Source organism: Trichechus manatus, unplaced genomic scaffold, assembly GCF_000243295.1.
Source record: "Trichechus manatus latirostris isolate Lorelei unplaced genomic scaffold, TriManLat1.0 scaffold00292, whole genome shotgun sequence".
Lineage (NCBI taxonomy): Eukaryota > Metazoa > Chordata > Mammalia > Sirenia > Trichechidae > Trichechus > Trichechus manatus.
The window spans coordinates 1,325,487-1,337,704 of record NW_004444228.1 but is presented as its reverse complement, the minus strand read 5'-3'; the positions used below and the strand labels follow the sequence as shown (position 1 = coordinate 1,337,704).

General features: G+C 36.7%; 1 protein-coding gene across 6 annotated transcripts in view; it reads left to right on the top strand.

The window, feature by feature from the left end:
* The window catches only part of FGD4 (FYVE, RhoGEF and PH domain containing 4), a 228,058-nt gene that overhangs the window by 180,848 nt on the left and 34,992 nt on the right, over positions 1-12,218 (top strand). For 5 of the 6 annotated variants that reach the window (XM_023725201.1, XM_023725204.1, XM_023725202.1 and 2 more), the window contains 4 exons: positions 534-623; positions 3,326-3,471; positions 4,107-4,263; positions 10,169-10,307. In XM_023725201.1, coding sequence (XP_023580969.1) covers positions 534-623; positions 3,326-3,471; positions 4,107-4,263; positions 10,169-10,307 — 532 coding nt within the window. Of the gene's footprint in view, positions 1-533; positions 624-3,325; positions 3,472-4,106; positions 4,264-10,168; positions 10,308-12,218 lie in introns of those variants that run through there. The other variant, XM_023725207.1, reaches the window with a different exon arrangement.

Here is a 12,218-nt window from a genome sequence, read left to right as displayed (position 1 = left end):
GGGATTTAATTCAAAGTAACATGAGTGGAGGTATAGATGAAACAAGATTAACAATTGGTTGATAGTTGTTGAATCTCAGTGATGGGCACATGGGATTCATTTTACTATTTCTCTACTGTTATATATGATTGAAATTTTTCTATAATAAAATGTTTTAAAATGGGGGAGTTATGGCATAGAGCTAATAAGATGAGATGTATCAGAGAGAGAGAAAATCAAGTTTGAAGAGTAGCCTGAGACAGGTGGGAAAAAGCGAGGAAATATAGTGTTCAGGAACTTAAAAAAAAATGTTTCAAGGAAAAGGTGGATAATAGTGTTAACTGCTATAGAGATCAAAGAAGAAGTTAGAGATTTCTCATTTCTAATTTTTTTCATTTCATTTCTGGTTGGAAGTGCTTTGATGGCTGATAGGAGTTGGGTACCCAAGAAGCTTGAGAAACTGTTTTGATCAAACTGTTTGAAGAGATGTTTATTACTTGAGAAATACTGTTCAAGCTTTCTTTCCTAACATGTGAATATGTGTTCTATTTTAGGAGACTAATGAGCAAAAACTTCACAAAATAGCCAATGAACTTTTACTTACAGAAAGAGCCTATGTCAACCGACTTGACCTATTAGATCAGGTAATACTTTTCCCTTTCAGAATTATTTTTTAGCATTGCGTATCATTTTAACTTAGTAATTAAAGTGTTTTAGAAACTGCAAGAAGGGCCTGACTTTTTGTCTAATAAAAGCTACTTCCTCAAGGAAATCTCTGGCACTTTCAGCTTCAACAGTGTATTCACTAGGTATAAAGGTTTGTAATTCATAAAGAGCAGAGATTTCTCTGAGTACCAGTCACAAAATGGCTTGTAACCTGTGTCCCTCAGCATTAAACACTAGTCTGTGTCTTGACCCTTTATTATAATCCTAGGGGCCATGTTACCATTGTAATCTAAATAAGAGGTTGGTGTTTCTAACATTAATATGAATATATCACTGGTTCTTTGGTCTCCTTTACTGTTCATAGTACCAGAAAGGATTTTACAAGTTCACTTGTTCAACCTCATATGAAGCTCTTAATATAGTGCCTGGTGTAAAGTGCCCAGTCAGTATTTTGTGCTTTCATCATGGTGGAGAGCCTCAACTATCATTTCAAATACACATTTGGAAAGTTTTTAAATGTATCATAAGAGTCACAATTGAAAACTAAGTAATTTTAATCCTATGTCAGTGATAAGTATAAGAACAGGATGATTAGTAGATTGTCTGTTAACACAGATTCCACTTACTAGAAGAGAAAGCTGCCAAGTGTGAGTGTTAGCTGTAAACAGAATTGTACCTCTTTTGCCACTGGAACATTGGAGCTTCATGAGAGCGAGTGGTCCTTCAATCATTTGTTACTAGAGTGAACTGCATACCTCTAGGGTGAGCCTTGAAGGGCTGGATTAAGGTTTGTGTTCTTTGAAATGATAAGTTTGTGACACAGAGTCACTTTTTAAAGAATTTCACGTCAGTCAATTCATGTGGAGTTTGCTTCTTTGAAACAATTTTTCTTCTCATGGAGATTACAGACCTGAAACTTTGACCTTTGCCCTTAGTGGAGATGTGTCTTCTCTTATCAACAAGTTGGTTTTTGTTTTGTTTTGCCTTTTTTTGTTGTTTTAGCTGGTCAGCTACTGTTGCTGACCTTTTAGAATTTGAGTCTTAATTGCTACAGTATCCATCTATTGGAGTCTCTAAGGACATAATTTTGTGTTCTTTTGCCTCCCAAGAAAATGCAGTAGAGGTGAATTTAGAAAATTAACAACCATCTGGACATTATGAAGGAACAGACCTCCTTCTGTCTACATTTAACAGAATGGCAATTAAGAGGTATAGTAGCCCTAGTGGAGTATAGCTAAGACTGCTTTTTTTTTTAAATGTTTAAGGTACAGGAAATTTTTTTTTTGGGGGGGGGGCCTCATATCAGTGTTTTAAATTATCATGGATTATTATTTACTAAAAAGCAAGTAAACCTTTGGAAACTGTAATTTTTTTTGTTCATTCATTGACCAGATATTTATTAAACACCTGCTCTATTTTGGGAATTAAATCATAATATCTCAGCCTCCACCAGCCTGAGCCCAGAACTAGATGGTGCCTGGCTACCATCACCAACCCCTCTGACAGGGATCACAATAGAGTGCCCCAGACAGAGCAGGAGAAAAATGTAGAACAAAATTCAAATTCACACACACAAAAAAGACCAGACATAGACTGGAGGAACCCCCAGGACTGTGGCCCCCGCGGACACCCTGCTAACTCAGAACTGAAGCTGCTTCTGAAGTTCACCCGTCAGCCAAGGATTAGACAGGTGTATAAAACAAACAATAACACACATGAGGAACATGCTTCTTTGTTCAGTCAAGTATATGAGACCAAATGGGCAACACCTGCCCAAAAGCAAAAGTGAGAAGGGACATGAAAACTTGATGAATGGACATGGGGAACCCTGGGTGGAAAGGGAAAGGGAGAGTGCTGACACAATGTGGGATGGCAACCAATGTCATAAAACAACTTGTGTATAAAATTTTTAACAAGAAACTAATTTGTGCTATGAACCTTTACCTAAAGCACAATTTAAACAAAACAAAAAAAATCATAATATCTCCTTTCCTCAAGGAGCTTACACATCCTTAATAGGAAAAAAAAAATTTGTGTCAATAAGCTATAATTAAAGGCAACAAGAGTCATTCAGAGTACCAAAAACAAAACCAGTTGCCATTGAGTTAATTCCAAATCAAGGAAACCCCATGTGTGTCAAAGTAGAACTTTGCTCCATACGGTTTTCAGTGGCTGATTTTTTAGAAGTAGATCGCCAGGTTTTTCTTCCAGGGTGCCTCTGAGTGGACTAGAACAGCTAACATTTTGGTTAACAGCTGAGCACAGTAGCTGTTTGTACAACCCAGGGGTGCTTTCAGAGCACTAAAGAGGAGTGAAAAATACCTCAATTATTTTGTTTAGATAAGTGTTTCCACAGCTCTTAACTCTATGCTATGGATAGGAAGGGCAAATCCTATTAACCTCAAAACTTTTTTGCTACAGAAAAAGGTCAATCATTTGCCTTAACATCCCACAGATGGGGCATAGCCTAGATTAGAATCAGGGTCTCCTAATTCTTATTCTTGGTTCTTTCTTCTAAATCAGAGCATATACTCCTACATTTCAAGTAACGATTGATTTCTTAACCAGGAACTTCTCCATTTATTGAACAAAAAGTTACTAAGAGCCCACTATGTGCCTAGCATGGTGATAGGTGGTTAACCTATAAATTTGCTGTAATGTTTGCTATTCTCTTATTCAGGTATTTTATTGCAAACTATTGGAAGAAGCAAACAGAGGCTCATTTCCAGCAGAGATGGTGAATAAAATCTTTTCTAATATCTCATCAATAAATGCCTTCCATAGTAAATTCCTATTGCCAGAGCTGGAGAAACGAATGCAAGAATGGTAAGAGGAGCAGACAGCAAATGATATATGTAAGGCAGCCATATAAGATGCTGTATTTCTCAGCTTTTAAACTGAACTAGAAAAGCTGCACAGAGCTGTAGCCAGACATTTGTGCTAAATGTTTATGTTAAAGACTATTGATAGATATTGTGATACATTTTCAGCTTTAGCTGGAAAAGATTTTATTTCTTCTCTCCAAGCTATTTTTTGACTAGTGGAGATATCGGTAGTAATTTGAAGATTCAAGAATTCCATAGCATCTCTCTTTACTATATCATTCCTAAAAAAAAAAAACAAATAAACAAATAAACCCATTGCTGTCTAGTCGATTCCGACTCAGAGCGACCCTATAGGACAGAGTAGAACTGCTCCATATGGTTTCCAAGGAGCGGCTGGTAGATTCAAACTGCCAACATTTTGGTTAGCAGCCAAGGTCTTAACCACTGCCACCAGGGCTCCTATCATTCCTAAACACCCTTAAAAATGTGTTTCTTAATTCTCTCCCAGTCATCTAATAAAGTGGGTCTGATAAAGCACAGTGTGTGTGTAGAGAGTGATAACTTCTCTGGAGTGCTGTTAATTCGCTCATTCTATAAGAGATCTTAATGACCCACCTGTTTCTATATTTTATACAGGGAAACCACCCCTAGAATTGGTGATATCCTTCAGAAATTGGCGCCTTTCCTTAAGATGTATGGAGAGTATGTGAAGGGATATGACAATGCAATGGAATTGGTTAAAAACATGACAGAGCGTATCCCCCAATTCAAATTGGTGGTTGAAGAAATTCAGGTAATGGGATTGTTTTGGTCAAGGATATAAATTAATTTTTTCATATAAATTATAAGGTCTTCTAGATCTAAGATTTCAACCTAGAGAGCTGTGTGAGCTATCTAGCCAAATCTTATTTTGAAGTATGCAAAAATCATCTCTGCAAAATTAAATAAAGAGTTCAGTATAATAAATATTACTGAGCACATGCCATTTACTAAGCAATGAGTTTTCCATTTGCTCTGGAGATCGGCAGAGGCTGGCTTTATCTGGGCCCACACAGATTTACAGAGAGAGTTCATTCAGGTCTGTGCCTCTCATGTGTCCTTTCAGAAGCTGAAATGTTAGAAGAAATATAAAGAATGATTGCTATAAACCCTGAGACTTTGGAAACATCATCATTCAGTTTCTTGTCACCTTATATCTGTATCCTGATTTTTTTCTATTTCACCAAACCTACATACTACATTTTTATAATACCATAGTAATTTTCATTTGATTCTCTAGTCAACATTGTTAATAACTTATTCTTTGATACAATTTAAATATTAAGAAGGAATTCTTTAGATCACATAAGATTCCTGGGGCAAGGAGTAACAATGACATTTTCCCTTTTTTTCACATATTTTTCCCCAAGTGAATCTTTAGAATGGGTTAACTTAATTTTACTTCCGTTCTTAAATTTCTGCCCCACCCCACTTACAGTGACTATCTTCTACTGCTTCTTAGAGTAATTCTTAACAACCAGTTTGGATCAGTTTGGGACTATAATATTATCTACTAGTTTACATTTCTCTTACGACATAAAGCTTGTATTCTAATTAAATAAAAATAATGAAAAAAAGCTATAATGAACAGTTGTGTTCCAGGCAATAACTTCCCTACAGACTAATCTTAACTTTCATAGCCTTTAATCTTTCATGTGATTTTTTTTAAAAAGTTATCTTAACTTAAAAAAAGGAAACTGGAGGCTCATAATAAATATACTTCTTCGTCATCCTTAACTTTATTGTAGTCCTTTCTGGGTTTCTTGTGACTTTTGTAAAGATTAAATAAAAGAAACTAGGTAAAGCATTAGTACAGCACTTGGTGCCAGAGAGGCACTTTGTAAATGTGAGTTTCTGCTGCCAACCCATCTTGCTGGTCGCTGTGACCTCCTAAACTCTGAATCTATTGGTATTCTTAAAACCTCATCCTTCCTAAACTCTCCTTCAGTATCTGACACTGATGTACTACTCCCCCCTTCACTCCTTCCTTCTACTTACTCTGGGCTGTTTGTTCTTTTTCCTAGTTTTCTTAAGGTCGAGGCTTAGAATATTTTCTTGAGACATTTCTTGTTTTCTGATAAAGGTATTTAAAGCTATAAATTTCCCTCTAAGCATTGTTTTAGCTGTGCTGCATAAATTTTTATATGTTTTGTTTTCATTCAGTTCAAAACATTTTCTAATTTCCTTTGTGAATTCTTCTTTGACCCATGGATTATTTAGTTGTGTGTTGTTTAATTTTCAAATATTTGGGAATTTTCCAGTTCTATTCCGTTGGTTTTCTAATTCTCTTGTGGTTGGAGAATGTATTTGTATGATTTCAGTCATTTCAAATTTATTAAGGCTTGTTTTATGGCATAGTATACAATCTATCCTGGGGAGTATGCCATGTGTGCTTGGAAGATAATGTGTATTCTGCAGTTGTTGAATGTTCTGTTTATATCACCTAGGTCAAGTTGATTGCTAGGGTTGTTCAAGTCCTCTGTCTCGCTGCTTGTTTTCTGTCTAGTTGTTCTGTCAATTACTGAGAAAGGGCTCTTGAAATCTCCAGATAGTATTGTTGAATTGTCTGTTTCTCCTTTCAATTTTGTCAGTTTTTCTTCATCTATTTTTAGGCGCTGTTAGGTGTATATGCATTTATAATTGTTTTATCTCCCTAGGGACCCTCTTATTATTATGAAATGCTCTTCTTTGTCTCTAGCAATATTTTAAGTATATTTTATCTGATATTAATATAGTCATTTCAGCTCTCTTATAGTTACTGTTTGCATAGTTTACTTTTTCATCCTTTTTCTTTCTACTTATTTGTATTTCTTAACCTAAGGCATATCGTTTGTAGCTATCATAAAGTTGTATCTTGCCCTTTTATCCATGTTGGTATTCTTGATGTTATCCCACAAGTTTCTACTCTGAAGTCTTTGTCTGCTAAGTCTAACACCTGAGGACACTCAGAGACAATGTCTGTTAACTTCCTTTTTTCTTCAGTATATCTCATACTTTCCTATCTCTTTGTATGTCTCGTAATATTTTACTGATTATCAGACATTTTAGATAATCTATTGCAGATAGATTTTAGATAATCTTTGGATTCTAATTCACCCTTCCCCCGAAAGTGGTTGTTGTTACTTTTTGTTTCTTTGTTTAGCAACTTGCTTGAATTAAATCTTTTAAATCTATCTCCCCTATGGTATATAGTCACTCATGCTTCTGCTCAGTTTTTCTGTTTAATATTCTTGTTTTTATTTGTAAGTCTGACTTTCTAGGGATTGTCCCTATATCTGTATAGATTAGTGGTCAACTAGTTATTGGACAGAAGCTGTGGTCAACTATCTGGAAGCCAGTAAGACTTCTGACCTCTGCTGATGGCCCTGTCTATGGGTAGGGCAGCACATTTAAGGTTCAGGACATTTTCAGGACTGCTGGACTCTTTCACATCTCCTATTTGCAGGTATACAGCCTCAGGTTCTGCCAGGAAGGTGTGTTGGCTCTCCATTCTCTGCTGTGCATTCAAATAGCCTCAGCGAGAATATGATTACCCTACCCATAACCACAACCTCAGGCCCTTGCCCTCCCCACTCACCCACCTCAGAGATCTTCATTTCCATTGACAGTGTTGCTGGGTGTTAAATACCTCCCATCACTCCAAATCAAATGATCCCTCTTCAACTTTAGCAGAAAAGTTGCCAGGCTCAGCTTGTCCCAAGCCAGCAAAACCTTTATGTTGACTGAGTGGGGGGATGGTTGGGAGCAACCCAGGCCATAATGCCACAGATTCTCACTGTTCTTACCCAAAGTTCAGAAATTTTAAAAACATAAACACTTCAGGTTATTGTAGGCCTTCAGTCAGTTTTCTACATGGTGAAATGGTGGTTTTATCAATTTTGTCCAGCTTTATAGTTGTTTTTACAGGAAGGATTTCCCATTCTCTTCACTCAGCCATAGCCAGAAGTCTTGCCTCTTTCCCTCACTCCTTTCTGGAAAATCTCTTTTCTTGTATGATTAAGCACTCATCTACCTTTCTGAACCTTGGCTCCTTCTTTGATGCTTTCACCACCAGTCCTTTCTGCTAACTGAAATATGAGCAGAGCACAAGGTTGGTCCTCCACAATTTTCTTTCTCTGGACACTCTCAGTGACATCACATTTCCCTATATCTTTAACCATTATGTATATACAGATGCCTCCAGGATCTGTATTTCTAGTCTAGTCTTCTAACCCCAAACTCCAGTCACAGATTACTAAATGCTGGCCATACAATTCTTTATGGACACCTTTTTATCAAAACAAAGTCAACATGTTCCATTTATATCTTTAGCTCCCAAACATTTCTTCCGTCTTACTTATTTTGTGCCTTGCACAGTGTAGATAATATTTTGACAGGTGACTGAATTTACTAGATGCCACGATTATTCTCTAATTCACCAGAGTTTCACAGCTTGGCTTTATCTTTTCCTCCTTCTCTATATGCATTCATTTGCCTGTTAGGTAATGTATTCAAGGTGCTTAGCCTAGTGCTTGTTGCATAGTAAGTAATCACTAAATAATTGTGGTGTTGGTATAGTTGTTGTTTTATCAAATCTTAAAATTCTGTCTCATCAATGTCCATCTTCTGCATATTATGAGGAAATGATACAGGGTTGTGAAAAGAGTGGTGGATTGGGACTCAAATAACCTGGTTTAGAATCCTAGTCTGTCACTTACAGCCACTTGACCTTAGAAAACTCCCCTAAATTCTCTGAGCTACAGTTTCTTCATGTAAAAATCTTGAAGTTAGTAATATTTTCCTGGATGTGTTAGTATATATGACAGGTTAGTTGTAGAAAATCAAGTGAGATAATTAAACTTCTAAAATTAATATTTTATACTTTATATGGAAACTATTATTCCCTCAGCTTCCATGCTGTTTTCAGGTCCCTATTATTTTTTTTTGATTTACAATAATAAGTTCTAAACTTGTTTCCCCACATCCCTCTAAAGCCACATTGCAGTAACGTTAATCTTAATAGAGCTCAGCTCTAATGATATTACTCCCCTGAACAAAAACCTGCATTGGATGAAGCAAATCTAAACTCAGCTAAGCCTAGCACTCAAGGCCCTTGACATTATTATGCCAGATTATGTGTTCTTCCTTATCCTCTCTTCTATAAACATCTTATTTTTCAACAAAACCCAACCGTTCAGTTTCATGCCTATGTTCTCACATTCCCTCCATAGGGACTTGTCCCTGCTCTTCCTCACTTCTTAACCCACCAAAGCCTGCACCCAGCAGAGGTAGTGTTAAATGCTTCCTTCTCTGTGAAGCATTTAGTTACTTGTTTGCTTTAAATGGTATAATATAACTGTTATATACCCTGCAATGCCTTGTTCATGATATGAGTTCAGTAAATATGTGTCTTAGTCATCTAGTGATGCTATAACAGAAATGTCACAAGTTGATGTCTTTAACAAAGAGAAGTTTATTCTCTCACAGTCCGGTAGGCTACAAGTCCAAATTCAGGGTGTCAGCTCAAGGGGAAGGCTTTCTCTGTCAGCTCTGGAGGAAGGTCTGTGTCATCAATCTTCCCTTGGTCTGGGAGCTTCTCTGCGCAGGAACCTCAGGTCCAAAGGATACACTCTGCTCCCAGCACAGCTTTCTTGGTGGTATGAGGTTCCCATGTGTCTCTGCTTGCTTCTCTCTTTTATATCTCACAAGAGATTGGCTTAAGACACTATCCAATCTTGTAGACCTCTTCAGTATGACTGCCACTAATCCATGTTATTACATCATAGTGATAGAGTTTACAACACGTAAGGAAATCACATCAGATTACAAAATGGTACACAATCATACAATACTGGGAATCATGACCCAGCCAAACTGATACATTTTTTGGAGGACATAATTCAATCCATGACAATATGTAATGGGATTTATTCTTTGTTTAATATGAACAAGAACACATCTTATTTTTCAAATAATCTTTTCCCTCTCTTACGTTAACAGTTTATTGAAAGCAAGTGCTATAGACTCAATTTTGCCCAAACGAAAGGAGAACTATTTACAGAGTTTGGTTTCAAATGAAAAGAATGCCTTGACCTAATGAAATATAAAAATTTTCTGATACATAGTTAGATGACCAGATCTTGTCATTCTTCTATATGGTTAAATTCAAAGGAAATGATATTTATGGTAACCTCATTGTGAAATAGTTTCTGCTCAGGCCAAAGTCATTTAATATAGTTCTGCTTAGTGAACCTCATTAAGTAGTTGCTTCTTTTTTGAAAATATTTGGTGTATGATTGAATAATGTGACTTTCACAAACCCTTGTTTTGACTGATTGAAGTAGTTGCCAGCAATCTGGAATTTTCTTATTTAAAATTCTGCTTGGTCTTCTTTTCTAACATTAGACTAGTGGTCTTCAAGCTTTAATGTTATAAGAATCTTGGGTGTTGTTAAATGTATATTCTCAGGCCTCATCTCCGAAGATTGTGATTTACTAGACTGGGGCCGGGTTCAGAGATCTGCATTTTTAACAGCACCCCAGATATATCTAATGCAAATGATCCACAGACCACACTTTGTAGGAAAATACTGCCCTTGATGAAAGTTCTGCCTTTTGGTGAGTTTTTAGACTGCCTAACCTAATTTTTAAATGTTTCTATAAAATCTTTTCTTGTTGCAGAAACAGAAAATCTGTGGGAGTTTGACTTTGCAGCATCATATGCTAGAACCTGTTCAGCGAATACCCCGGTATGAGCTTCTCCTTAAGGATTATCTAAGAAAATTGCCGCCTGACTCCCTGGACTGGAATGATGCTAAAAGTAAATGTTTTGGCTTTTGTTTTTCTTTTTTCCCCAGTATGGGATAAGCAAGTGGCCAAGCAGCCTAGTGATTCCAAAGTGAGATATGACTTTACAACCACTTCAGTAAAATATTGCTGCCAGAAAATAATATCACTGCAAATCATTATCAGTTAGGCCAGTCACTTTTGAGCCAAAATCACAAATTTAAAGCAATGCAAATCACTTTTCTCATTCTGGTTTCACATTAATAGTTAACTTGGAAATAAACTATAGTCTTAGAGACATCTGGAATAGCAGTACACAGTTACCTTCTCACAGGAAGAATACAGCCATTCAGAATTACTAGTGCTGCTGGGTTAATTACATAGGTTGATGAATACCAAGAGAGCTAAGATGACATTTACTATGTAAAAATAACCTAAGCAAAATTGACTCCATCCACCTCACCACTACCAGAAGGGAAAATGGTGCTTCTTAGATAACATTTTCCCTACGAAAACTTTACTCCCGTTCTGTTAGTTGTCTTTTATTTTTTTATTAGATCAGAATAAAAATGCTTTTTTAAAGCTCAGGAGTTTCAATAATACTTTAACTTTTTTATGCTCTTTTAAAATCAATTAACTTTGAAGGAATGAATGAAAATTTAAGAAATAGAAATGGCTTGATAATCTACAAGTACTAACAATACTGGTGCATAATCTTAAAATATTGCTACTTCCCATAATTTATTTTCTATTATGAAATACGTGAACCTTGTTAAGAGATGAGGAACACAAAACACAATCTTGGTCTTAGATCCTGAATCTTTTCTTGAACACAGGCCGTCTTTGATATCCCATCATTCAAGCAACTTGATGACCATAGGAACTTCTCCCCTCTTTCCATAGACAGTTTAGAATTACCCTGACTTGCCATCTTCCCCTAGCCCCCACTTTGTACTTTTCTGGCCCAAGTGCTTGGTTTTAGTGGCAGAACTAGTGGTGGGATTGGAGGTGGAATTGCCACTGCTGTTCTCCAGGCCATCTTATGTGTCTCCCTCTACCCTGGGTCCTGTATCAAATGCACAGAATTACTAAAATCAGGATAGTTCTCCAAAATGTAGATAAAATTTTAGTTTCTTCTACACTGAAATACTTTGACTTCCTTTAGTGCCTACGCCAAAAATGAGAAAGCTGGTGATATAGTAAGGAATTTTATTTCTTTTTGATTTCCCATTGCTACTTATACAAAAATTCTAAGGAAATCACAAAAGAAAGCCTTTTAGAGAACCAAGAGTGGGGGTAGGGGAAAGCAAAAAAAAAGGACATTCTGCAGCATGATGACCATAATTAATGTCACTGAATTGTGCATGTAAAAAAAATGTTGAAATGGCAGATATTTATATATGTGTATGCATATGTGTGTACACACACACAGTGTGCATTATGTTTATCAGTGGAACAAAGAAAACACAAAATTTGGTCCAGAAGTGATGTGGTGTTGTGGTAACAGAATTAAGCAGGCCAGTATTCACAAGACAGAAAAGAAAGCAAGAGAACAGTACATGATTTAGGATTGAGAGGTATGCCCTGGGGTTGATCCAGCAGGAGGCCCCAGCTTCCACAGCTCTTCAGCAGTCCCTGGAGCTTCTACCCTGCCCTTACCAAAGAGTTCCCATTCTCATCTCTCACCACCACATGCTCTAGCAAAAAACCCTCCATCAACACTAGCATCAGAAGATTCCCTTTCACCTGACTGAGGCTAGAACTGTAAGGGCATTTTCCCAGAGAAAGTTGGTAGGTAGTTTGCTCCTAAAACTAGTAAAATGCTATTGCTGAAATGTTGTAGAACTTTGAGTCAGAAGACTTAGATTCAATTCCAAACACTACAATATTCTATTTGTGTGAACTTAGCCAAGTCACATCACCTCTCCATGTCCTTCCTCTGCCA